A 27,819-nucleotide genomic window follows, 5' to 3' on the forward strand; every position below is an offset into this window, starting at 1 on the left:
CAGGTAACAGTACCTGCCTTCCTTGTGGGAGGATTACATGAACTGGCACCTGTCCCATGGCAGGCACTCAACAAATGTTCATTTTCTCTCTTCCTTTTGTTCATCCCTTTCCCCCCGACTGTAAGTGATTGTGCCTTACTTGGTTTTTAATTCCTTGTGCTCTTCACAAAGTGTGGCATGTAACTTTAAGCTAAATAGTATAAGGGTAATACAGAATGTTGACTTGAGTCTCTAAAAGGAGGTTTTTGGAAAAATATATATTTTAAGTTTATTTATTTTGGGGAGAGAAAGAGGAGGGGAGGGGCAGGGAGAGAGAGGGAGAAACAGAATCCCAAGCAGGCTCCGTGCTGTCAGTGCGGAGTCCAATGGGGCTCGAACTCGTGGAGCTGTGAGATCACGACCTGAGCCGAAATCAAGAGTCAGACACTTAACCGACTGAGCCCCCCAGGCGCCCCAGAAAAAAAAAAATATGGTATTTTGGAACGGTGTAATCGTGAAACACAGCAGCCTTCACTGTCAAGGTTGAGCTATGGAGGAGGATGAGCACGAGCAGCCTCCACCTGGGATAGTTGTAAGCTCGGTGATGCTGTGAGGGGAGCGCCGGTGTTTGGTTGTGGCTAGAGGCTGCGGGGAGGTGAGGGGCTAGCGGTTCACCTTGGGTGGTGACTACGGACATGGGAATGAAAGGAGAGGAACTGGAAAGCCAGAGGGTAGGGACATGAAATAGAGCCTCCCTTCTTTGCGGCCTCCCGGGGCATAGAAGGTTCTGAAAAATGTTAACACGTTTTCCTGTTTCAGGACTTGGGGCCCAGGAATATACGTGTAATAAGCATTGTAACGTCTTTAGTATCTCTCAAATGCAGTTGTTCTTAATGCCATACTTCTCCCCTCGGTTTTCCTGCATGTGGTTGGGAACTGGACAGTCCGTGGAGGGTCTCTGAGGAGCCACAACAGGGGCCTAGAGTTGATGTGTAGAAGCTCCCGGATAGTTCAACAAGAACTGCGCAGGCCTTCACTGAGAATCGTATGCTTTATTCGCAGTTCTATGAAGCTGATCTATCTAGCGATCTGGCAGTTAGCAGCAGCAAACTGGGAGGAGGCAGTATTGGACTGATAGTGTTTTGAGAGAACATTGGACCTAAATACCCAAAAGCACATTACAGGGGTCATTTAAGATATTATTAAATTGTTTATTCCTCTAAAGCCCCAATGATCGTCTGTGGGCATTTTGCTAATTTGGAAATAATAATAAAAGGTTAAAAGATGCCCAGAATAACAAGACACCATTATCAGCAAATACATGAATGTTTGACCTCTAGAGGTATGAACCTCAGCTATCCATAGATTTGTTTAAATGAATGTCCTTTGATGACGGAAAGATAAGTGAATGATTCCTGTCCTGAGCTGCTAAAAGACCTCTGAAAATTTGGCTTAAGAGGGAGGAGTCTGTCTTGTGATCTTCACTTCAGTTTTGTCTGTAAAATGGAGACACTGCCTTACTGAGGACTGAGTAAGAATAAAATGAGATGATGTACGTGCAAAGGCCCTGTAGCCCTGCTAAGTTGGGTGTAAATTTCAGGTGGTTTTTCAGTGGGCTCATTATCTTTGAAAATATTCCTCAGAGGTTTCACGCTGGTGGATTGCTTCTCTAAAATACTAATGGCCATCTCTGTAATTTCCCATTTGCTTTCCAGATTTCTGTATTCAGATGAAGTTCAAATTGGCCCAGAGACGGTTATGACCACTCTTTATACTGCTAAGAAATATGCAGTCCCAGCCTTGGAAGCACACTGTGTGGAATTTCTCACCAAACATCTTAGGGCAGATAATGCCTTTATGTTACTTACTCAGGTAAGTAAATGTAGCTAAGGTCGGTATTCTCATAACTACATGAGTATTAAGTATTTCCTGGAGAATTCTAGATTAACTTAAAGTATATGTAATTATTTTTATGGTACCATTCAGGGAAGTATATCAGATTCATATGATTTTAGAAAAGCAAATTAGAGTCAATACAGTATCGTGTAAGAAACTGAGGCTTTATGTAAGCAGGCTACTGTGACTCAAAGTCACACGGATGTTTAGAATTGGAATTGGGATCCAGTTTGTTCCTGCTGCGAGTGAGCATGTGATAGCATAGGGTTTTCTGGACGTCTTTTGTCTCAATTTTTGTTGGATCTGGAATAAAGATTTTTGTTGGATCTGGACTTTTTAAGTCCAGATAAGTTTCAAGGTTTACTGTCTTTGTACTTAATCTGAAAGCTTGGAGGAATTAGAATTTCAGGTTTATGTGAAATGTTCTTTCTCTGCTATTTAAAAGTTTCCACTAAATATAGTATACATGCAGAAAAGTACACATTATCTTAAGCACTCAGTCTGATGAATTTTTACAAACTGAACACATCTGTGGAACTATTAGCCAGTCTATATCGTACTATTTAGCATTTGTTAAACGCCTGTAATCTGAGCTTTACTTCAGATATAAATAAATCACTTGTTTTTCTTTTTAGACCAAGTTATAATACCCTTGTATGAATTGTTTAAAAAGTTCCAAGCCAGCCTATACCATGTGCTAAGGGTTGAATTGTTTCTCCAAAATTTATGTGTTGAAATCCCAGTTCCCAGAACCTCAGAATGTGATCTTATTTGGAGATAGGGTCTTTACAGAGGGAAGCAAGTTAAAATGAGGAGAAAACAATTGTAAGCTGATAATACATAATCCTGTTGACTGTTAGTACTGGAACCGGTCACAGATGTCCCCTAGTTCACCTCTTTCATTTTCTAGCTGGAAAACTCAAACCTGGGCCAATGGACTACCTGCCCAAAGGCTCCCAGCAGGCTGGCTGGGGCCGGGGCCCAGAGCTCGGGTTGCCCGGCTCTGCGTCTGTTCTGTCATATGGAAGTTGTATGATGGCACCTTTTGTTGCTGTTGTTTGTTCAGTCATCTGTCAACAAATATTTGAGGCTAGGGAAGAAAGAGCACACCGAGGTCACCTCGTGGACATAATCGCCGAACTCCATTCTGGACATGGTGCGCCAGACACTAAGCTAGTCACTTTGCATGTAGTATCACAGTTAGCCCACGTTGCAGCTCTGTGGTGCTACTTACTGTTGTCCCCATTTTAAAGATGAAGCAATGGAAGTGTAAAGGGCTAAATATCTTACTTCACATTAGACAGCAGGTGGTAAACCTAAGATCCCAACCTTCAACCAGTCGTTCTTAAGGTGTGGTGATCCTGAGTAAGGATGATAGCAGAATGTCTTGAGTGGTGATTGTGTGTCAGGACTTTGTCTGCATTAATTCATTTAATCTTCTACAGTAACTTTGGGAGGGGTAGGTGTTCTAGGTTTTCTTATTGTCCCCACTTAACAGGTAAGGAGACAGAGGCAGAAATATGAATCAATTTGACCAAGGTCATAGACCTGTTAAGCAGCATATCCTTGCATTTCCCCCTCTTTTGAGTTTGTGATGAAAATCGATTATGGAAGTTGATATTCCTAAGATTCTTTATCGTCCAAGGGTTTTAAGGTATGTGGAGGGGATCACTTAATTACTTTTATTTTAAAAGCTTATGGAAAAATTCAGAAACCAATGAATTAAACTCTGACAATTAAAATACGGTTTCTAGTTCCGCAGGTCCAAGGTGAGACCTAAGAGTCTGCATTTCTCATGAGCTTTCAGATGATGCCAGTGCTTCTGGACCACACTTTGAGTAGTAAGGGTTAACAGCTGTCACTACGAGAAAGAAAAGGAGCTTTTCAGCGTGTGGTTGGTCTGAGAACCCAATTTTACTGCACATTTTTCACTGGCGGGGTCATGTGAATTAGCCCACGAATTGTCATGTGAAGTTCTTCTTCCTGCCAAGTGAGTCATTTGCACTGAGCATGTCAATTACTTGAGAGGACCTTTGCCAGCTTCACGCTGAAACAGGAGGCCAGTGTGCTGTACCAGCATGAGTGAGACCGGGAAGAGACGCTTGTTAGGAAGTGATATTTTTTCAGAGATGATGCCAGACTCAAACTAAATTTTGAGAAGGATGTATTTTACTCTAAGTAGCAACAATAGATTCCCTAGGAAACTTGATACTGCCTGTGTAACTGAAGAGTCACTGAAACATTGCTGTTCTGAATAAAATAATTTTTATAAAAATTGTTTTTCTTAGAGTGAAAGATCAATTTTTGCATGAACACTGGAAATATAGTTGAGTTGGCCAGTTAAAATACCTGCCAGTTAAAATGTCTAGAATTTCATTTGATAAAAATGTGTTTTTCATATTTTAAAAATTCATTAGACTGTGATCCTAGACCGGATCCTATTCTAGGAGGAAAAGTGTTATAAAAAATTGGGTCAGTTGGCAAAACTGAAATACAGTAGATGAGATAAAAATATTGTATGATTATTTATCAAAGTCAATTACTATGGTTATATAAGAAATATTCAAGTATTTAAGGGTAAGGGCTGTGGTGCTGTAATTTATTCTTGAATAGTTCACCTCAAATATACACACACTCACTATACGTTGTCTGTTTTCTTATACATTATTTTCCCATTTATATATACATATATACGCATACATATATGTGTATATATATATAATGTGTGTGTGTGCGCACGCCTGTGTGTGTATAGAGAGCACAAATGATAAAGAGGTGAAATATTAGATAAATAACATTTAGATAGGTAAATCTGGGTAAAGGGTATATGGTGTTCTTTTTACTTGCATCTTTTCTGCAAATTTGAAATTATTTCTAAATTAAAAACATTTTAAGGGAAAATAACAAGGAATAGAGTTAATTTTATTCTACTAAATACAGATTTTATATTATTTTTTTGGAAAATTTTGACTAAGCAAATTAATATAAGCCCAATGTATAATCTAAGAAGAACATTAAAAACAATTTTTTTTAAGTTTATTTGTTTATTTTGGGAAAGAGAGAGAGAGAGTGGGGGAGGGACAGAGAGAGAGAAAGAGAGAGAATCCCAAGCAGGCTCTGCACTGTCAGTGCAGAACCCAACACGGGGCTCGAACCCATGAACTACGAGATTACGACCGGTGCCAAAATCAAGAATCAGATGCTTAACTGACTGAGCCACCCAAGGGCCTCAAGAAGAGCATTTTCAGACATGTTTGAGTATTGCATAATTTTAAGAAATGTTCTACTGACTTAAAAATATATGCATATTTTATACGTGTAAGTACAGTTACATATGATCTGTAATGTGTGTATCTATTTTAAATTCATTCCAGTGTGTTTATTGCTGTCTTTTCTCCCCCATAAAACACAAGATAACTCTTTAGTTTAGGGATGTTTGTTAACGTAATAGGTCAGTAGCACCTGAGTTATTGAATCCTTTGAAAATGAATTCTACTTTACAAATAAGAGTCCTCAGCCATGCCAAATAATGGTTAATTAATTGCATTATTGCCAGCATGAATATCTGTGTGCGTCTTGTGTTTGTCCATACTGTTAAATGTAAATGGACCTGATACTAGGCCAGAATGAAAGCTTGGTCACTGGCACACCTATCATCACATCTGTTTTCAGTGTTACAATTTTTTAAGTCTCATTTGAGTTTGGATACTCCCACCCCTTCCCCGATGCCTGGCTTTTAAACTTGGGTTGTTTTTTTTTTTTTTTTTAATTATAATACGCATCCTGATTAATCACGTGTTATAAGCTTGGCTTCTGAATTCTTAAAACCGAGATTAGCTTTATTGGAATCATACAGTATATATTTTTTTGCTCAGTTTATACTATGGCTTCTTTTGTTTGTCATTGTGTTTGTGCATTTCACTCATATTATTGTATGTAGTTGTAGATCATCCTCACTGTCGTATAAGATTGTCGTGTGTCTATTACTTGCTTTTCAGTTGTTGGCCTGCTGTTTGCTTAGGTTCCCAGAGCTTTCGTGCTCTGAAATTCCTGTACTTCATTCTCTCCCCACATCAAGACAGAAAATGGAAGAAAATAAATCTGATCTGTTTGTACTGTATGCTTGACAATTGATATAACTTAGTGACAGTATCCTACAACTCGGATTTAATAACGACTCTGCAGCATGACTAGACAGATCATATTAGGCAAGTCAGCACACCTTTCTAAGCCTGTTTCCACATCTGGAAAATGGGATAATCATGTCTGCCTTATCTAACCTAGAGCGTTTGTTAAGGATCAAAATAAGTAACATATAAGAAACCAGGCAGTGTGTGTATATGAGTAGATGGAAAGGAAAATAACAGGTCATCAGTGTGTATTTGTTATCTAAGCGGAGCATTTGTGCTCTTAGCTTTTCATTTCTGATTGTGGAAGGGAAACTTTTAAGAATATATACACATTATAATGGTATTTTAAGTTGGTGTTTTTACATAATTACCAATTGTAACTTTACAGCATTAACTGAATATGTACTGTCTAAAAGTAAGATAACTATGAGAATAAAATAACTGTCTCTCTGTATGTTTAGGCCCGATTATTTGATGAACCTCAGCTGGCTAGTCTCTGCCTGGACACGATAGACAAAAGCACGATGGATGCGATAAGTGCAGAGGGCTTTACTGATATCGATATAGGTGAGTCCTCCAGGATTCCAACTGTGCCGATTATTTAATTTACTTTTGTAATGTTTATTTTTGAGAGAGAGAGAGCTAGCAGGGGAGAGGAGAGAGAGGTGGGGACAGAGGATCTGAAGCAGACAGCCCGATGTGGGGCTCGAACTTGCAAACCGTGAGATCATGACCTGAGCTGAAGGCATATGTTCAACCGACCGAGCCCCCCCAGGTGCCCCCAGATCATACGGTTTAAATACAGTAACACCTTAACAGTCACCCTTTCTGGTGAACGGGCTGTTTTTAAAATAGTGGTTTTTCCAAATTAAATAAGTCGACATTTAAAAATTTTTGCTTTCTTTATTTTGGTGATAAATTCTACGTTATCACCTTTTACAAAATGTCAAATCAAATAAATATTCACTGGGGTGCCTGTGTGGCTGGCTCAGTGGTTGAGTGGGACTGTCTGTTGTTGGTACAGAGCCCACTTCTGATCCTCTGTCCCCCTCTCTCTCTGACCCTTCCCCCCCTCAACAAAAATAAACATTCAAAAATAAATAAATATTCACTGAATGCACCATGTGCACAGCATTATAGTAGAGTCATTTCAGAAAAACAAAGAAGAGGGGCGCCTGGGTGGCTCAGTCAGTTGAGCATCTGACTCTTGATTTCAGCTCAGGTCATGCTCTCATGGTTTGTGGTTCAAGCCCCACATTGGGCTCCACACTGTCGGTGGAGCCTGCTTGGGATCCTCTCTTTCCCTCTCTCTGCTTCCCCCCAGCTCCCCGCCCAATCAGTCAGTCAATCAATCAGTAAACGAATGTTGTTTTAAATGTTTATTTATTTTTGAGAGGGAGAGAGACAGTACAAGTGGGGGAGGGCAGAGAGAGAGGGAGACAACAGAATCCGAAACAGGCTCCAGGCTCTGAGCTGTCAGCACAGTCCATCGCAGGGCTTGAACTCACCAACTGTAAGATCATGACCTGAGCTGAAATTGGACACTTAACTGACTAAGCCACCCAAGAGCCCCAACCAACAAGCATTTTTAAAAATTATTTAAAAAAAATACGAAGAGGAGTAAGATGTGATTTTTCTTAAGGAAACTATGATCTAATTGGAGAATCAAGGAACAAGCATGTAAAAATTAAGATTTAATAGAAAAATCTGGATAACATATAGTAAAATGTGATTTTTACCTTTTCTAAGCTACACATATAGAAAGTAATTACTCTTCAAATCCAAAATATGGAGGGATTACCTCAAATTGAGTAGTGTTATGAAAGTCTTGACAGGAGATTCTGCCATGGGCCCTAAAGAATGGGTAGTATTTGGGGAGTGAAGAGAGGGCGACATTCGAAGCAGGTGGAGCCCCATGAGGAAGTGTGTGTGAGATCGAGGCAGGGTAAACCAGGTTGTACATTAAATACATTTGGTGTATCCTGTTATAACCACATCCCATCTGATGAGGCTGGGGAGTCTGAATGTTGTTATTGCAGGAGAGGAGACAGCTAATCTAGGCCTATGGCTTTAAATATTCTCTTCATCATGATGAACATAAAATATATATGAGTTATCTGTTGTGTATTATTATGTTATTATCTGTCTTGCCAGTAGACAGGAAAAAGTATGGGCAGGGAAAACACCCACATTTTAAAAGCTTTGGCCTCGGTGTGGCACCCTCATTTTGGCTCTTACTTCATTGTCTGGGATTCAGCAACATTATCCCACTTAAATTCAGAGGAAGCTAGGAGATACAAGTCACATCTCAAGAAGAAGAGAAAACAGATGTTTTGTAAACAGCCAGTACTCACTGCCTGTCTCTGTCTGTACCTGACCTTGTCTTCTCTCACTCTCCCCATTATTCACTGTGTTTCATAAACACTAGCCAGGGTTATTTCTATTTTAAGCCTTTGTGTTTACTATTCCCACGAATTGGAATCCTTTTGCCTTGAATCTGTATGTGGCTTCCTCCTTTTAATCATTCTGATACCAAGTTAGATGAGACCTGAGAGAGGCTGTCCCAGACCTTAGTCAAAGTAGATACCATGTTCCCCTAAACAATCCTTTTCTGTTACTCTGATTTATTTTACTCACAGTAGGTTTCACTATCTGAAATTCTTAAGTAGGTATTTTTGTACGTGTCTGTGTATTTGTCTGTGTATGTTTATGATGGTTATCTACCTTCCCCACCTAGATTGTAAGCTTTTTTTTTCTTTTAAGATTTTATTTCTCAGTAATCTCTACACCCAGCATGGGGCTTGAATTTAAAACCCCGAGATCAAGAATCACGTGCTTTACCGACTGAACCAGCCAGGCACCCTGATTGTAAACTGTTTGAAGGCAGGGACTTTGTTGGGTTACCACTGTATTTGTAACACTAAAGACAGTAGAACATAGTACCTGTTCAGTTAGTATTTGTTGACCAACTGGACTGTGTCTAGAATGTTTCCTTTCCTTCCCACCTTGGCTAGTTCTCACTCATCCTTTTTTTTTTTTTTTTTTTTTTTTCTTTTTCATGTTTATTTATTTTGAGAGAGAGAGAGAGACAGAGCATGAGCAGGGGAGGGACCGAGAGACAGGAAGAGAGAGAATCCTAAGCAGGCTCCGCGTTGTCAGTGCAGAGCCGAAGGGGGCTCGAACTCCCTAACCGTGAGATTATGACCTGAGCTGAAATCAAGAGCCGGACACTTAACCGATTGAGCCACCCAGGCGCCCCTACTTCTCACTCATTTTTAATGTCTTGGCTAAAATTATACTTCTGCAGTGACTTCTTTCTTAAGAATTGACACCCTGCCCTCCTCCATGACATTTAGTATATTCTGTTATAACCACATCCCATTGTGAGTTTGTCTGTCTATTGCACTGTACCTCGGGAAGGATGTAGAATCATCTTGCATTAATTATCCTGAAGGGCAGGGGCTAGATTGGGTCCTCCCCACTATACATAATATCCACTGACTGGATGTTTGAGAGCCCCAGGCACTGCCCACATTGCTGGGACACATTGCTTAATCCTAATTTTCTTCCCCTAGGGGGTTGTCACTCCATTTGTAATTCAGTTTATGTTTGAAATAGCATTGCTTGCATCTGAGCGACTTGTCCTGGAAGTTGTTTTGTAAATAGCTCCTATGTTAGGCGTGCCATTGGAGCCTGGGGGTCTTGAAGTAGGTGCCTTGTGCAGTGTAAATACTCAAAATATTTGTTGATTTGATTTGATTCACCATTGCTTATATTAAAATCTAGTCTTGCATTACGTGTACAAAACATAATCTTAGATGTTTTTATGATCTTTACTGGGCTCTCAGCTGTAATTTCTTACTATAACATCTGCCAATAGAAGACCTGTGTGTTTCCACACCATAGTCCAGTTTGCTTCAAGTGTACTTGTGAAAAATTGGGATGAAAGAGAAGTCTAGGAGCTGAGAGAAAGAAGGTTGGGCCATGCTTCAGGAGCTTTTTTTTTTTTTTTTTTTTTTTTTAATGTGTGTTTGTTTGCTTATTTAAAGAGAGAGCTCACAGTAGGGTCAGAGAGAGGGAGAGAGAATCCCAAGCAGGTTCCACATTGTTAGCACAGAGCCTGACGCAGGGCTTGAGCTCACAAACCATGAGATCATGACCTGAACTGAAATCAAGAGTCAGATGCTCAACTGACTGAGCACCCAGACACCCCAGGAGCTCTTTTTATAGTTTTAGATTCTAGAGAAGCTTTTTCTCCTCTGGGATTCGAATATACGTTCTGGAGGGATGTGCTTCCTCCAGAGAGATGCTGTTTCTCTCTTAGAGCTTTTTGCTAAAGGAAGAAGGTTCTGTGTCACATTGATAGAAAAAAGCAAATTTACATTATGCCAAGGCCAGTATAATGTGTTTTTTCCCCTGCTGATATGTAAGGTTCTTTGTTTATCTTTACTGAAGTTTATTAGCATACAAAGTAGAGATATGTGGATCCAAAGTTGTCTGTTTTCCCACTGAATGATTAATTTTGGTCAGTGTATATTCCTAATCCTACAGAATATTGAGGTATATTGGTTTACATTCATTTACCTGTGGAAAAGCTTTATGGAACTGTACTCTGTATTCATCTGCTCAGCTACCAGAGAAGGAAAAACTTGATTTAAAAAAAAATTATGTATAACCTACTCATTTTTAACATAATGTTGAGCCCCTGTGCTGACATCTGCTCGAATGATAGCTGTGGTTCAATACTGACCAAGTGTTTGGATGTAGTATGAATGTGTAGACCATTACGGAATCGAATTTTTTTTAAATAAATTTTTCTTAGATGTGTATTACTGGGTAATTTAAGCACAGTGAATGTATGTAAGTACGGCATCCTCATTTTTATTGGAATCCTGTGATTATTAAGCGTCGTTATTATGAGTATCAGTTATTGTATTAGCGAAGCCCTCAGGCCTCTGACGTGTTTTTTGTTTGTCTTGGGTTTTCAGTCTTCCTCTTCAGAAAGACTCTTTGGACTGTGATGCTTTTCAAGCACTTCCATCTACTTGTCACACATTCCCTCTCTCCTCTGTCTCTGTTTGGGTGCAGCCTGTCGTTTTGTTCTGGTCTCTTGGCCTCTATGGCCTGTCTCTGGACTTCCTGCTTTTGGTCTACTATAGAAAAGCTGAGCAGATTCGAGTTTTGCCTCTGATTAAAGGAGAAAGGTTCTGAGTGAGGGCCTGAGTTCTGGGCCGGACGTTTATGCTTGGACGTCAGATAGGGATTTCACACTTCACATGTCCCAAACGAAACTCCAGATCCCCCTCTCACCATCCCCCAAGGCCGCCTCTGTAGGCTTTCCCATCTCAGTTGATGCCACTGTCGTCGGTCCGTTGCTTAGACTATAAACCCGGGAATTACCCTTGACTCCTATCACCCCCAGTATTCAGTCTGTTAGGACATCACACTGAGTCCTCCTTCAGGGTATATCCTGAATCTGATGGTTTTTCACCACTTCCTCCTGGTCCAGGCCGTCATCACCTCTGATGTGGATCAGAGCAGGAGCCTTCTAACTGATCTCATTTCCACTCTGACCTCCACTAGAGTCTCCTCTCAACATGGCTGCCAGCGTGATCCTTCTAGAACATAAAATGTCACAGCTCAGAATCCTCCAGGGGTTCATTCTCCTTTGTACTCAGAGTAAAAGCCAGATGATTGACAGGGTGCTATAAGATTGTACCCCATTTCCCTCCATTTCTGGCCTCCTCGCCTACCACTTTTCCCTCTTGCCCACTGCAGTCTAGCCACACTGGCCTCCTGGCTTGGTCCTCACACATGCCAGGCACACTTCGATGGGAGAGCTGTCACACTGGACATGCCAAACACTTCTGGCTAGGCCTCTGGCTGACTCCCCCATACCCCCCGTCAAGTCTTGGCTCAGACGAGCTGCCCCAAGCCGCCCTGTTTTATTTATTTATTTATTTATTTATTTATTTATTTAAAAACAATTTTTTTTTTAATGTTTATTTTGAGAGGGACAGAGACAGAATGCAAGTGGGTTAGGGGCAGAGAGAGAGGGAGACACAGAAGCAGAAGCAGGCTCCAGGCTCTGAGCTGTCAGCACAGATCCTGACGTGGGGCTCGAACTCATGAGCCGTGAGATCATGACCTGAGCTGAAGTTGGACGCTCAACCGACTGAGCCATCCAGGTGCCCCAAAGCCATCCTGTTTTGTTTTGTTTTATTTTATTTTATTTTATTAAAAAAAATTTTTTTTTTTTTAACGTTTATTTATTTTTGAGACAGAGAGAGACAGAGCACGAACGGGGGAGGGTCAGAGAGAGAGGGAGACACAGAATCTGAAACAGGCTCCAGGCTCTGAGCAGTCAGCACAGAGCCTGACGCAGGGCTCGAACTCACATACCGCGAGATCGTGACCTGAGCCGAAGTTGGATGCTCAACCGACTGAGCCACCCAGGCACCCCAAAGCCATCCTGTTTTAAACTGCACTTGGGATTCCTCTCACCCTACGGTCTGTCCTACACTTAGCATCTAACTTGTTAAATCTGTTTATGTTTAATGTTAACCCCCACTAGAATGTAAGTTCCATAAAGGCAAGGGACTTATTTTTAACTTTTTATTCAGTGATGTATCCTTAGCGTCTAGAACAGTGCCTGACACACAGTGAGTGCTTAATAAGGAATATTTGGGGAACGAATGAATGGTTATCTGTAGTCTTTATAGAATTATGTATGTCACTAATTTGAAGCCCTTTTCTCAGACTTACAATTAATCTTACTCTGGGTATTTGAGTTTGCTTAATAAATGGCACAAATATACAAGGAGATACTGTACCTAAGCTTCCACGTATGGTAAAGAAAAAGTTGAATATTAACTTCATAGCAATTATTTAAACTCTTTTTTTTAATAAAATTTTTAACGTTTATTTTTGAGAGGAAGTGAGAGCACATGAGCGAGGGAGGGTCAAAGAGAGAGGGAGACACAGAATCTGAAGCAGGCTCCAGGCTCTGAGCTGTCAACATAGAGCACAACGTGGGGCTTGAACTCACGAACTGTGAGATCATGACCTGAGCTGAGGTGGGATGCTTACCTGACTGAGCCACCCAGACATCCCCTAAACTCTGTTTTGTTTTGTTTTTTAATGTTTATTTTGAGAGAGAGAGAGAGAGAAAGACAAGTGCGTGAGCAGGGGAGAGGCAGAGGGAGGGAAAAAGAGAGAATCCCAAGCAGGCTCTGTGCTGTCAGTGCAGAGCCTGACATGGGACTTGATCTCATGAACCGTGAGGTCACGACCTGAGCCGATATCAAGAGTCGGAAGCTTAACCAAATGAGCCACCCAGGCACCACACTTTATAGCACTGTTTTAAAGAAAACTTTGCTGTTTAATTGTTTTCATTCTTTAATATTTTTAAGTATAGGGGCTGTAGTTTTAAGTATCTAATCTCCTTTTTTAATTGAGATTTGAAAACTTAATGTAAGTCTGTTTGTTGGTGTTTTGTTAAAGATCAAAATATTCCTAATTTGATTTATTCTTGTATTTTCCCTGTAGACACACTCTGTGCCGTTCTGGAAAGAGACACACTTAGTATTAGAGAGAGTCGACTTTTTGGAGCCGTTGTACGATGGGCAGAAGCGGAATGTCAAAGACAACAATTGCCTGTGACTTTTGGAAACAAACAGAAAGTTCTAGGAAAAGCACTGTCCTTGATCCGGTTTCCACTGATGACCATTGAAGAGTTTGCAGCAGGTAGGGCTATAACTTGACCAAAATCTGTGTGAAACTATGCCAACAGGCAGTCAGCCAGCCTCCCTGTGCAAAAGAGGGAAAGAAGCTGGTACTTACTGAGCTCTAGTCACATGACACATGGAGGTGTGTGTAATTTCCTTTACTTCTGGTAGCCCTTCAAGATAACATTGTAAGTTAGTTATTTATTTTGATATGTGCACTAGGTTCTTCTTTTTTGGGCGGGGGCTATAGTGTGCACAAGTGTTACGTTAGTCTCTGGGGTACAGGTGGTGATTCTGTTCTACGGGGCTGTATGCTCACCACAAGTGTAGCCACCTGTCACCACCTAAGACTACTACGGTATCATGGGCTATATTCCCTGTGCTGTTACTTTTTATTCCCATGATTTGTTCATCCCATAACTGACGGCCTGGGCCTCTAACTCTCCTTCAGCCATTTACCCCATCCTCCCACCCCTTTCCCCCTGGTAACCATCAGTGTGTTCTCTGTAGTTTCTTGGTTTGCCTGTCTCTTCTCACCCATATGGTCATCTGTTTCCTAAATTCCGCATAGGAGTGACATGATATATTTATCTTTCTCTGACTGACAAACTTCACTTAGCATTATACTCTAGCTCCACCCATGTTATTGCAAATGGTAAGATTGCATTCACTTTTATGACTGAGTAATATTCCATTGGGGGTGTGTGTGTGTGTGTGTGTGTACACGTACGTACGTACATACAGACGCACCACATCTTCTTTATCCATTCATCAATTGATGGACACTTGGGCTGTTTCCATATCTTGGCTATTGTAGGTAATGCTGCTATACACATAGGGGTGCAAGAATCCCTTTGAATTAGGGTCTTTGTATTCTTTTTTTTTAGTGTCTTTGTATTCTTTGGGTAAATACCTAATAGTGTGATTGCTGGATCGTAGGGTAGTTCTATTTTTAACTTTTTGAGGATCCTCCATACTGTTTTCCATAGTGGCCGCCCCAGTTTGCACTCCCACCAACAGTGCAAGAGGATTCCTTTTTCTCCACATTTTTGCCAACACCTGTTATTTCTTGTGTTGTTGATTTTAGCCATTCTGGTGATATCTCGTGGTTTTGATTTGCATTTCCCTGATGATGAGTGATGTTGAGCCTCTTCATGTGTCTCTTGGCCATCTCTGTGTCTTCTTTCGAGAAATGTCTGTTCATGTCTTCTGAATTTTAAACTTAATATAAAGGAAATCATACATACAGTATGTGCTCTTTTGTATATGGCTTTTTCTTTTTTTAAAGTTTATCTTTAAGAGAGAGTGTGTAAGTGAGTGGGGGAGGGGCAGAGAGAGAGGGAGGGAGAGAGAATTCCAAGCAGGCTCTGTGCTGACTGATGTGGAGCTCCAGCTCACCCACTGTGAGATCACGAATTGAGCCGAAATCAAGAGTTGGATGCTTAACCGACTGAGCCACCCAGGCACCCCTGGCTTTTTTCTCTTAACGTTATGTCTGTTAGATTCATCCTTGAGGTAGTGTTTTCACTGTTGTATAATCTGTCATAGGAATGTGCCATGATTTATTTATGCATTTTACTGTTGTTGAACATCTGGGTTGTTTCTCTTTGGTGGCCATTAAGAACATTCTTGTACATGTCACTTAGGAGACATATGTAAACATTTCCGTTGCATGCCAAATCTTGCCATTTGCACCTACGTGGATGGAACTGGAGGGTATTATGCTAAGTGAAATTAGTCAGAAAAAGACAAATATCATATGACTGCACTCATATGAGGACTTTAAGAGACAAAATAGATGAACATATAAGGGAAGGGAAACAAAAATAATATATATAAAAACAGGGAGGGGGACAAAACAGAAGAGACTCATAAATATGGAGAACAAACTGAAGGTTACTGAAGGGGGTGTGGGAGGGGGGATGGGCTAAATGGGGAAGGGGCACTAAGGAATCTACTGAAATCATTGCTTCACTATATGCTCACTAATTTGGATGTAAATTTCAAGAAATAAAAGATAAAATTAAAAAAAAAGTTAAGGTTAAAGTTCATTTTTTTCCCTATCAAGCCATATATTAAAAAACTATCTTTGTCTCGCATACATTGCAGGGCCAACTTTGTTGTAAATCAGGTGACTTTGTGTGAATGAATCTGTTTCTAGAGTTTCTATATTCTGTTCCACTATTACATTTGTTTATTCTTGTACCAATCCTGCATAGTTTTAGTTCTATAGTTTTACACCAAATCTTGAAATCTGATAGTGAAAACTCCCCAGCTTTGTTCTTCTTCAAGATTATCTTGGCTATTTTTGGTCTTTTGCATTTTCATATTAATGTATTTTTTAAAGTTTATTTATTTTTTGAGAGAGAAGGAAAGAGAATCCCAGGCAGGCTCCACACTGGCAGCAGAGCCTGCCTGACGCGGGGCTCAAACCCACAAACCATGAGATCATGACCTGAGCTGAAACCAAGAATCGGATGCTTAACAGACTGAGCTACCCAGGTGCCCCACATATAAGTAAATTTTTTAATCACCTTGTCAATTTCTACCTCTCCCCCGCACCCCCACCCCGCAAATTATCATATTTTGATTGGAACTTAGATTGGTGTGGGGATAAATGGCATTTTTGTAATATTGAGTCTTTCAATCCATCAACATTTATCTAAGTCTTTTAAAATCTCTTTTAGTAGTATTTTGAGTTTTCTGGTAGAGGTCTTGTATGCTTTTGGGGAGGTTTATTCTAACCTAGATACTTTTTTTTTTTTTAATTATTTTTTTTAATGTTTTTGAGAGAGAGAGAGCACGAGTTGGGGAGGGTCAGAGAGAGAGGGAGACACAGAATTCGAAGCAGGCTCCAGGCTCCGAGCTGTCAGCACAGAGCCCGATGCGGGGCTCGAACCCACAAGCCGTGACATCATGACCTGAGCTGAAGTCGGACGTTTAACCAACTGAGCCACCCAGGCGCCCCTAGATATTTCATTTTTTTGTTTTGTTTTTTTTTTGTTGTTGTTTTTACAGAGAGAGACAGAGCATGAGCAGGGGAGGGGCAGAGAGAGAGGGAGACACAGAATCCGAAGCAGGCTCCAGGCTCTGAGCTATCAGCACAGAGCCCGATGCGGAGCTTGAACTCACAGACTGTGAGACCGTGACCTGAGCTGAAGTTGGACATTTAACCGACTGAGCCACCTAGGCGCCCCTAGATATTTCATTTTTTAAATGCTATTGTAAATGATTGTCTTTAAAATTTCCATGTTATAATCAATTGTTCACTGATAGAAATACAGTTGATTTTTCTATATTGACCTTGTATCTAGTGAACTTGCTAAATTCACTGATTCTAATAATTTATTTGTAGGTCACTGTACATAGTCTACATGTACAATCATGCCACTGCAAACAGTAATAATTCTCCTTCTTCCTGTCTAATCCTTAGACATTTTATTTCTTTTTCTTGCTTTATTATGTGGTCTAGGACCTCTGGCATATTAGTGAATAGCAGTGCTGGTAGCGAACATCTCGTCTCATTCCAGTGTTACACACAAAGCTTTACTATTTCCCCAGAGTAGGCTTGCTGTAAATGTTTTGTAGGTGCCTCGTATTGGATTAAGCAAGTTTCCCTCTGTTTCTAGTCTGCTAAGAGTTTTATAATGAATTTTATCAAATACTTCTCTTCATCTTGTCATGATACAGTGGTTTTCCCCTTTATTTTCTTTTTCTTTCTTATTTGTAATTGGCCTTACTAAGCGGTTCATAATTGGGCAGCATCCCATCTCGCAAGTAGAGAGATGCTCCTTGCTTTATTTTCTTAACTTGGTGAACTAGACTGATTTCCCAAATTAAACCTATTTTGTATTTCTTATGTAAGGTAGACTTAGTTGTCAACGCTTTATCCTATGTTACCAGATCCAATTTGCTAAATTTTAAAATATTTTTATGACTATTTCATGAGAGAAATTAGTCTATAATTTTCCTTTCTTGTAATTGTCAGATGTGGATTACCAAATTTATGCTGGTCTCATCCAAAACTTAACAAATGCTTGTTTTTTTCAGTGTTCAAGAGATTGTGTAAGATTGGTGTTGTTTTTTTTCTTAAATGTTTAGGAAAATTTGCCAGTGAAGTTATCTGGATCCAGAGTTTACTTTATGGAACATTTTTAATAGATTTTTTTTTTTTTTTAATTTTTTAAAGTAATCTCTACATCCAACATGGGGCTCAAACTCACAACCCCAAGACCAAGAGTTGCACACTACTGAGTGAGCCAGGTGCCCCTGTGGAAGGTTTTTAATTAGAGATTCAATTTCTTAGATAGAGTAGCATAGCACTATTTCTTTTTGTAACCGTTGCCTCTAGCCTTTTAATTTTTTTAACATGAATGTTACAATATCTTTTTATTATCTCTATATCTGTGGAGTCTAAACTGTGTCCCTATATTCATTTCTTTCCTTTTTTTTTTTTTTTTTTAAGTTTATTTATTTTAGAGCAAGCACAAGAGCAAGCGGCAGAGGGGCAGAGGGAGAGAGAGAATCCCAAGCAGGCTCCACACTGGCAGCCTGGAGCCCAAGTGGGCTCAAACTCAGGAACAGTGAGATCATGACGTGAGGCGAAATCAAGAGTTGGATGCTTAACAGACTGAGCCCTTACCCGCCCCTCCCATACTCATTTCTGATATCGGTAGATTGTATCTTCTTTGATCAGCCTTGCCTAGTGGTTTATACATTTTATTAATTTTTTCTAAGAACCAACTTCTGGCTTTATTAATATTTTCTATTGTATGTATGTTTTCCATTCCATTAACTTCTGCTTTTTTATTATCTCCTTCATTTGATTTTAGTTTGCTGGGGATTATTTTGTCAGTCTTTGTGGGGTTTTTTTTCCTTTCTTTTTTTTATTGAATGTTTATTTTTATCTTTGAGAGAGAAAGATGGACAGAGTGCAAGCAAGGGAGGGGCAGAGAGAGAGAGACACAGAATCCAAAGCTGAGCTGTCAGCACAGAGCCCAGTGCAGGGCTCGAATCACGGACCGCGAGGTCATGACCTGAGCCGACATCAGACGCTTACCGACTGGGCCACCCAGGTGCCCTTCACTTCACAAGTTTTGATATGTATTTTCATTATCATTCGATAAAAAATACTCTCTCGTTTTCATGGTGATTTTTCTTTATGACCCATGATAGCCAAATTTTCAAATATTTGGGGACTTCTCCCCCCAGCATTTTAAGACCCCTGAAATTTCTGTTAAATCTTTAGTTTCTTAGCAGTTTCTTTCTGCTTGGTTTCTTGGTCTCATAATTTTCCCTTGCTTATCATAGCTTAGGAATCAGCAAACACTTCCTGGAGAAATTGTGCAGAAAATGTTGGTCTTACCTCTCTTACCCACTTTCTGCAGCATTGTTGTCTGGCTGCTTTGGTAGCTTTAAATTCCAGTGTTTGTCTCCTCAGTCCAGTGAGGATTACATGATTTCTAGGTTGCCCGTTTCTGTTTGGCATTTATGCCCTGTGAAGCAGATCAGCAAATATCCCAAGGGGGAGAAATAGTGACAAATATATGGCTTCATCTCAACACATTTCCCTTCTCAAACACTGACTGCCTCAGCTGTTGTCAACTTAAAAATAGCTATTTTATGTATTTCATCCATAGTTGTTCTGTGATGTAGATGATTCCATCCTACAGACCACACTCCTTAGTATTTTTATGTAGTCAAATAATGTTTCTTTTGCTGTTAGGCATATTCTTTTCCCTATATTGCCTCTGTATTGTGCTTTTAAAAATGTTTTTATGGAGAATTCCCTTTATCTATTTTGCTGTTGAGTATGTTTGCTTTTTTTTTTTCCCTGTCTAGATTTGGAAATTAGAAATTCTGTGTTTATTTTTCCCCCCTCAGTTTTCTTAATTCTCCATTTCACAATAAAACAATACTTACTGCTCATCCCTATTGGAGATAAGAAGGTTACAGTGGTGTGTTATTCCTTTCAACCTTTGCAGACCACTTGGTGACTGGTCACACACACACACAACACGTTACGGTGACACAACTGTGGTGGGCCTGGTTCTAGGTCATACTAGGTTGTATCTGATTACTTTCTTGCAGTAGGTATATGGCTCATATCTGAGAACAGTTTCCTGATCCGAAGACTTCTTTTTTCAGCTAAGGAAGTTTTATTATAGTTTTGAATTATTACATCATCTTTTAATTTTAATTTTCTTTTTAATGTTTGTTTATTCTTGAGTGAGCGTGAGTGGGGGAGGGGCAGAGAGAGGGAGACACAGAATCCAAAACAGACTCCAGGCTCCGAGCTGTCAGTGCAGAGCCCGACGCGGGGCTCAAACCCACGGACCACAAGATCATGACCCGAGCCCAAGTTGGACGTTTAACCGAGTGAGCCACCCAGGCGCCCCTGCGTCCTATTTCTTATTATTAGTTCTTCAGGAACACTTGTGACCTGTATGTGTGTCCCTGCTTTTTATCGTTTTTACTCACCTGGAACATTTTAATTCTTTTGTGTTATGTTAGTCCTTGTCATTCTGAGAAAGTCACATGGGTTCATCCCCATCTCTGTTGATATTAGCACTCCCAGTTCTGTTCTTTTTACTAAAATGCAGGTTTTAAGTTTTTAGTTGTTGTTTTTTGTTTTTTTTTTCTTTCTTCCTTTTTTACACTCTTTCCTCATCCAGAGGCTGCAAATCACTGTTGGGGCCAGGTCTGGCAGGTTGATAGATTAATCTAATGTTTAAAATCAGGGGGTTTTACAGTACTGTCTGAATTTAGGACTTCTAAACCAAATTTCTGGTGTTGTGCAGTCTCTTATTTAGATTGCTTTTACCAGTCTTGTAAGGGATCTGGCATCTTTTTATTAGGAGTGGCATTTATTCCTGGATAAATTTGAACTGAACGGGCTTTTTCAGAAGCAGTGAATGGGAACACTGTAACATACGTGACGTGCTGCTTGCACAGCTCATCCAGTCTTAGCTTCTGCCCTCTGCTGATTTCTGAACGCCGGAAGCAAGCACCATCCCATGTGTTTCCCCCTCTAGGTGGGGTGTAGAGAGGTAGTGAGAGCTCTGGCTACCACGTGAGCATTGCCCCCGTAGGGAATGACTCTTCTTCCTGGTGAACAGGTGTCCGTGGTGCACAGAGGGGGTGGATGGATAGAAAAATCCAGAGATCCTTCTGCGATTTCAGAGTTTCATCTAAGCTTTGATTTATTTACTAACGGTTTTCACACTTAGGACCTATTAGGTTAACTTCAAATGGATTTTGAAATCCTTACAATTAAATACATGCTCAAAATTTTCTGCCTCATCGTTACTTTACCTCTTCCGGATTTGAATTCACTTCGTTTGGAGTGTTACAAAGTTAAGGATTGAAATCCAGTCGGTTTTACTAAGGTCAGATTTTTATTTCTGCAGGTCCTGCCCAGTCCGGAATTTTGTCAGATCGGGAGGTGGTAAATCTCTTTCTCCATTTTACGGTCAATCCTAAGCCCCGAGTGGAATACATCGACCGGCCAAGGTGCTGCCTGCGAGGAAAGGAGTGCTGTATCCGTAGGTTCCAGCAAGTGGAGAGCCGCTGGGGCTACAGCGGCACGAGCGACCGAATCAGGTGTCTGTCGCGTTGCGGGCGCGGGGGTGACGTGGGGCCGCACCTAGCATTTTTCTTTTGTCCTCATGTCGTGGGAGACAGTTGGCCACGTTTTATTTTCTGCTTTGTTTAGTGTATTTCTGAGTTACTACAGGAGTCCAGAGTCAGGAAGATACAGCAGTGTCTTCGCTGCACTGGGAGTGAGGGGATCTCTCAGGAAACAAGTGAACTTAGAGAGGGCCGGCTGGGGTTTTCCACAGCACGGATTCTGTTTGGATCTCTACTGCTGGAGAGCAGGGTCTACACCTTCATTAATCAAACACTTGCTTCTACTGTGTTTAATGTGAGCTTTTTGTTTGCAAAGATATTGCATGGGAGATAGTTCTATGTATGGTTATAAAAGAGTGAAAAATCTAGAATCTTGAGACGTGTGTATATAATCCTGTTGAGGAATTTATCTTTGCCCTGCCTTGTTTTCTTTAGGCCAGATGTCAAAATAGAATGTTTCAGTTTCCATAAAATAATACGTTTTGGATTTTTACTTATTTATAATAGCACTTTAGTATAAAGCTAGGAGCTAATAACAAGCTTGTTAAAAAACAACTCTGAGGGCGAGAACTCAGAAACGTTGGGTTAAAATGGAAATTTAAAATGCATTTGTGGGCTATTTAATAATTACTCACAATGAGAATATCCTATATGAAAATTTATGAGATGAGGCCAAAGTGTCACACAAAGAAACAGTAACAATGATCTACTTTTACTAAATAAACTAGAGTAGAAATAAATGATTTAAGCATTCAACTCAAGTAGCTAAAAAACGAATAGCCAAAAGAACAATAGAAAAGAGAAATAAATCTCGTAATTAATGAATTAAAAATAGAATTAAGAAATCCATAAGTTGGTTCTTTAAAAAGATCAATAAAATAAATAAACTTCTGGCAGAGATAGTAAAGAAAGAAAACATACATTTGGAAATAATAATGGGAATATAATCATATACTAAGGCAGTTTTTATTTTAATTCTGAGTTTACTCTGTGCTAATAAATTGAACATCTTGATGGAATGGATCATTTTATAGGCAAATATAAATTATCAAAATTGACTGAAGAGGAAAGCCTGAATAGACCAGTTACCAATGGAAGGAATTAAAAGTTATCAAAGAACTGTCCCTTCACAAGGTGGTTTTTACAGGTGAGTTTTATCAAACCTTCAAGGAACAGGTCCTTGAGCATTAAAAGAAGAAAATACTTCTTGGTTCATTCTTGAAAGAAGCATAACCCTTATACAGGAGTTTGATAAAACAAGAAAGTTTCTAGATCAATCTCATTTACAGAGAAGAACAACTTCTACGTAAGGTATCAGTGTCTTAAATCTAGCAATACCTCAGAAAAATAATAACTGAGCAAACAGGGTTTATTTGAAGATTGAAAAATGTATTAATATATATTCACCACAGCAGCAGATGAAAGAAGAAAAGCGATTTGATTGTTGCAGTGGATATCAGAAAGACTTGATAAAATTTCACCTTCATTCCAGATGTAACTACTAATAGACTAGGTCTAGAAGATCTTGAACACGATTCACCGTTGAAACCTCAGGATAGGGATGCTGGCCAGCACCGTTGTACTTCAGCAGCGTTCTTAGAATTCTGGGTGACGCCGTCACGAAGGATAAAGAAATTAGAACCCTGAGTATTGGAAGGGAAGAAGTCTTTTTCAGAATTTGCTGATGACATTATCTACATTAGTACCACTTTTCCCTTTTTTATAATAAAACATTTTGTACTCCCTCTTTAGTAACCTGGTGAAATTCATAGACTGTATACCTCATGCATCGTTTTTGGTCAACATAATGACCTAGCTCCAATGTAACGGAGCAGTAAACGTAACGGAGATGAAATAAAACCCGTCCTTCAGTACGTAGATGCTTGAGCAGGACACCAGGAGGCAGCCCGAAGCACCCGTGTGCGTGCCACACAGGCTGCCGGGGCAGGTGTTTTATGTTAACGTGTCAAAAAGCGTGAGCAGCGTTGCTGCCAATGATGTCATTTTTTTTAAAGGTTTCAAATAAAACAGTACGGTCAATCCTGTTTGTTTAGTTTCCAGATTTGCAGCTCGCCTGCTCACTAAAACTTCTCTGTACTCCCAAATCAATATTTGCAGCGCTTCCTTACCACAGACCTGAGTTGCCCGGAGGTATGTTCCTATTTGAGGTCGCACAGGTGACCCCCTCCTGAGGAAACGGAGACAGCAGGGGGCAGCGCAGTGTAGAGCCAGACACTGGCCCCGGGGCCGTTTGGGCAGCTGGCCCCTAACCCTGCACCTGTTAAGTCACTTAACACTTCTGAACTCCTGTTTTCTCTTTTGTAAAATAAGATGGAACCTCCGAGGATGAGTTGTTTGGGGGATTTAAGGTTACAACCCATGTCGGGGGGGGGGGGGGTGTGGGTATGTGTGTACACATGTTCCCCGTAGGAGCAATGGTTTAGTATCTGTGGCAACTTTATAGAATATAATTACTACAAATAGTGAGGATTGGCTGTATAATATTTCCTTTATTTATATGGTAGTAACATCTTGTAAAAGTCACTGAATATTAAAATTGCCATAAAAATTATTGGTTTGTGCTGAAACACTGTGTGATGCTGAAGACCCGGGGACCCTTGCTCTGCAAGGAGAACTGGGGGTTGAGTGTAATCCCTTAATTCCTTCCTGTGCTCAGACGGAAGGCACACCCTGTCTGCAGGAGCAATCTTGCATTTCTAACAATGCCGAAAGCTGTAGTTTGTCAATAAAGTGGACTTAGGTTGAGCTCTTGTAGTTATAAACAAGTTTTTCACCTACATGAATTCCGACAGGACACTTGAAAATTGGCTGGGATTCTTTGTTTTCAGAGACCGTCCTGATCATTGCAGTAAATCTTTCTGCCACTGGAACCCCTGAGCCTTTGTGGGAAACAGAGCATGGTCTCCGTGGGGCTGGGACTCTTTTTGAGAACAGTTCATCCATCCCGATGACCTCAGGATCAGTAAAAATCTATTAGAACCAATAAAAGAGAATAGTGGCCATTTGTGAAATGTATACACAAATCCCAGTGATGGTCCTGTATGTCCTCAGAATTCAGTTACAGAGACGGATGGATGGTGGTGAGGGTTGTATAGCAATGTGAATGTTCTCAGTGCCACTAAATTGCACACTTAAAAATGGTTAAGATGTTACATTTTGTTACATATTTTGCCACAACAAAAAGATACAATTTAAACACGTTTAGATCTTCAGTTACAATATTAAGTAAAAAAAAAGATCTCACTTACAATCGTGACAACATAAAGGAACAGGAATAGATTCCGTAGGAAGCAGACAGAACAGCACCTTCACGGAGAACCGGAGAACCTCGCCTGTAGCCATTGTCTTGCCAAGCTAAGTGCGTGGACTGCGGCTCCCTGCAGGAGTGACGTGCTCTTGGCAGGAAGCATTGGCTTGGCCCAGTTACTCTAAAATTAAGCCGGAAGAGTAAATTTTCTCTTTTTAAAAGAGCAGTATGGATCAAATATAAGACTACTGTAAAGTTAAAGTAAGTTCGTGCCGTATGGAACACTCTGTACAGAGTCCAGGAAGCAGACTGACCTAAATAAGCATAGAATATGAGGGGAGAAACTTAGAAGATGAGGAAAGGATCAACCACTGGGAAAATACAGTTTGATTCCCTGTTGATATCATCTGCCAATATTTGTATCCATTTATTTAATATTAAAAAAAAGAACACGTGACTGTGATGCAGAGGAGATAGGCCTCTCTCCACTTGGCAGGGGTCATAATACGACTACAGGTAATCCAAAGTTTTTGTGTCCACAGCCACCATGAAGTTAATAAGTAAATGACAAACAGGACACTTGCAATAATGGATAGTTACTGACAGAGCATAGCTATATAACGTCTTTCAAATCCACATGAAAGAGACACTCAGCAGCGGAGAAAAATGGGGAAAGAACATGAGTATTTTATTAAAGAGAAAACCCAGTAGACGGTAAATATTCAAGCAAATGTTTTAACTCATTAATAATCCAAGAAAAAAGAATAGAATTTGTCAGTCATCAGTTTGTCAGTGGCACAAAGACATAGAAATACTCACAATTGCTGAGCATCAGATAGAAACGATCTTCGTTCCCTGTGGGGTGAACACTTCCACCGGAAAGCAGTTTGATAATGTTTATCTAAAGCCTTAAGAACACGCCTTTCATTTTCCTCAGCAATTCTAAGAATTTATTCTCAGGACATAATTAAGGCTCTGCAAAGTGATTTAGCTGCAAGATTGTTCCTCATGGCACTGTCACATAATAAAAACTGCAAATAACCTGGATTATCCAATAATGAGAAATCGGATCTAGTGGAGCAGTAGTAATCTTTTACCTTTTTAAATGAAAAAGAAGTATTTATACACATACATACAACTGAGATGATTTGTAAATAACATGTTCATAGAAAACAAGTCTATTTTCCCATCGCTAAAAAATAGAACTAAGTCTAAGAAGAGAAAGCACCAAAAGCTACATGGGATTTAGAGATGCTTTAAATGTTCCTTATTTGATTAGCTGCATTTCTACTTTTTTTACCCCCACAGAGAATATATTGCTTTTTTAAAATAAGAAAAAACTATATTATAAATGACATATTTAAAAAATGTTAAGGTGGTCTTCGCCCTGTGCTGGGAGTTTTAGCATAGCGGTGGGGGAGTGCGGGCCCTTTGGCCCGCCACACTTCTTGCCCCAGGCAAGTTAATTTCTCTAAACCTCAGTTGCCTCCACTGTAAAGACCGGGGGTACGAACAACACTGTGTTCGTCTATCCAGCCATTACAATGATTCAAGGAAATAATTCATGTAAAAAGATGGCCGGGCAGCGCCCAGCACAGGAAGTACTTGGCGTGGCGGTAACAATATTGATCATCGAAGTTGCTGCTGAACATGTGGAGGGTGACTGCTTGATGTGACGGATTGTCTCTGATTACATCTTTCATGCTGTTTGTACTCTCGGTCAGTTTTCCTACATTGGTAAAGTGGAGCAAGATGGGTCTGTTTCTTAGCTCCTATGACCAAACTGGTCTTGCTGATTGTTCTAGTATGAACCCTCATTCTGATCCATCTGTGTAAGTTAGGGCCTGGTCCCAGCCCTGCACCACCAGTGTTCTGTTACAGCAGCTTCCCTCACAACCCTTACCCCAACCTCCGGTTGTTGACTGATCCCTCTGTTTACTTTTTTATTATTCATGTCCTCCTTTGGGCTCTAAGCGCAGTGTGGTGCCCAGTATTTAACTCTGACAGGCCCCTAGGAAGTATTCATAGAACTGGTAAGTTGTTACAGATTGGACTTGCTGGGCTCTGGGCCTTTGTATCATGAAGACGTGCAGACATTTGGACTAAGACATCGTTAAGATGGTCATTACAACAAAAGTGGGCATTTAGGTTAAATAATTTCCTTTGACTCTCAAAAATGTACAGTACAGAAAACAACTTCTACTTAAGTTCCCATTAAGTTAAAATTTTTTCTAGAAAGAGTTTTTTGGTAAGCAGATGACACTTCCAAGGATATCAAATTTATGACAGCTTTCCTTTTTATGAGCAAAATTTATTCCAGGTAGCACTTAAAAATTTTATAGGCCTTCAGACTATGAATATTGAATGAATTATGTATATTATTTTATATTTGGCTTCATTCTCTCAGGTTCACAGTTAATAGAAGAATCTCTATAGTCGGATTTGGTTTGTATGGATCTATCCACGGACCCACGGATTATCAAGTGAATATACAGGTACAGTTCTTCCTCACTGTTTATCGTCTTGAAATACAACAAATGTAATTTTATAGTAAGATCTCATTTTGACAAAGTCAAATTTCAATATAGTTATCAAAGGCATCAGAAGGCCTAGAGAGTTCTGTCTTACAACCGATGAAAGGCACTTTCAGAGAATTGGGACTCCTGGGGTCCTTCACAGAAGCATTAGCACACAAGGAGCCTCCCTTCTCCAGGAAACCCCTTCTGTCACTCCCTTCTGCTGCGCATTGACTGTCTAAAAACATCTGCAGGCTGTTTTTCCTGGCACTTTGAACTCTAGGGCTTGAAGCTGTCTAATTTTTCAAAACTACTGTGAACACCTTCTGATTTCCAGTTGTCTGACTATACCCTGCCTTAGTCTTTAGATCTGTTCCACCTCAGCTCTTAATCGGGAAGAACGTTAAATACCTCTCTCATTCCCTTCAGTAGACCAGTATTCTCCCACTATTTTGACAGTCCACCCCAGTTAGTAAAATTGTTTTTGAAACATGTCTGTGCTGGACTTGTATTTACAAGCTGTACATATACAATACTGTGCTTCTATAGTAAAACACAAAGAATAGAAAAGGAAGTAAACACTGTTTCAAACTTTTATCCATAGAAAAACACTGCCTTCTCTAAAACATTAATATTTTATTTATTTTAATGTTTTTATTTATTTTTGAGACAGA

General features: G+C 40.1%; 2 protein-coding genes across 2 annotated transcripts in view; both read left to right on the plus strand.

Moving 5' to 3' along the window:
- Positions 1 to 27,819, plus strand: part of HOMER2 (homer scaffold protein 2) — a 615,401-nt gene that overhangs the window by 437,513 nt on the left and 150,069 nt on the right. The gene's annotated exons all lie outside the window — the stretch shown is intronic.
- The window catches only part of BTBD1 (BTB domain containing 1), a 41,623-nt gene that overhangs the window by 9,747 nt on the left and 4,057 nt on the right, over positions 1 to 27,819 (plus strand). Inside the window, exons 2-6 of the mRNA XM_060617523.3 lie at positions 1,695 to 1,851; positions 6,467 to 6,572; positions 13,554 to 13,751; positions 21,142 to 21,334; positions 27,037 to 27,124. Coding sequence (XP_060473506.2) covers positions 1,695 to 1,851; positions 6,467 to 6,572; positions 13,554 to 13,751; positions 21,142 to 21,334; positions 27,037 to 27,124 — 742 coding nt within the window. The remainder of the gene's footprint in view (positions 1 to 1,694; positions 1,852 to 6,466; positions 6,573 to 13,553; positions 13,752 to 21,141; positions 21,335 to 27,036; positions 27,125 to 27,819) is intronic.

The sequence above is a fragment of the Panthera onca genome, chromosome B3 (genome assembly GCF_046562875.1).
Source record: "Panthera onca isolate mPanOnc1 chromosome B3, mPanOnc1 haplotype 2, whole genome shotgun sequence".
Taxonomy (NCBI): Eukaryota; Metazoa; Chordata; class Mammalia; order Carnivora; family Felidae; genus Panthera; species Panthera onca.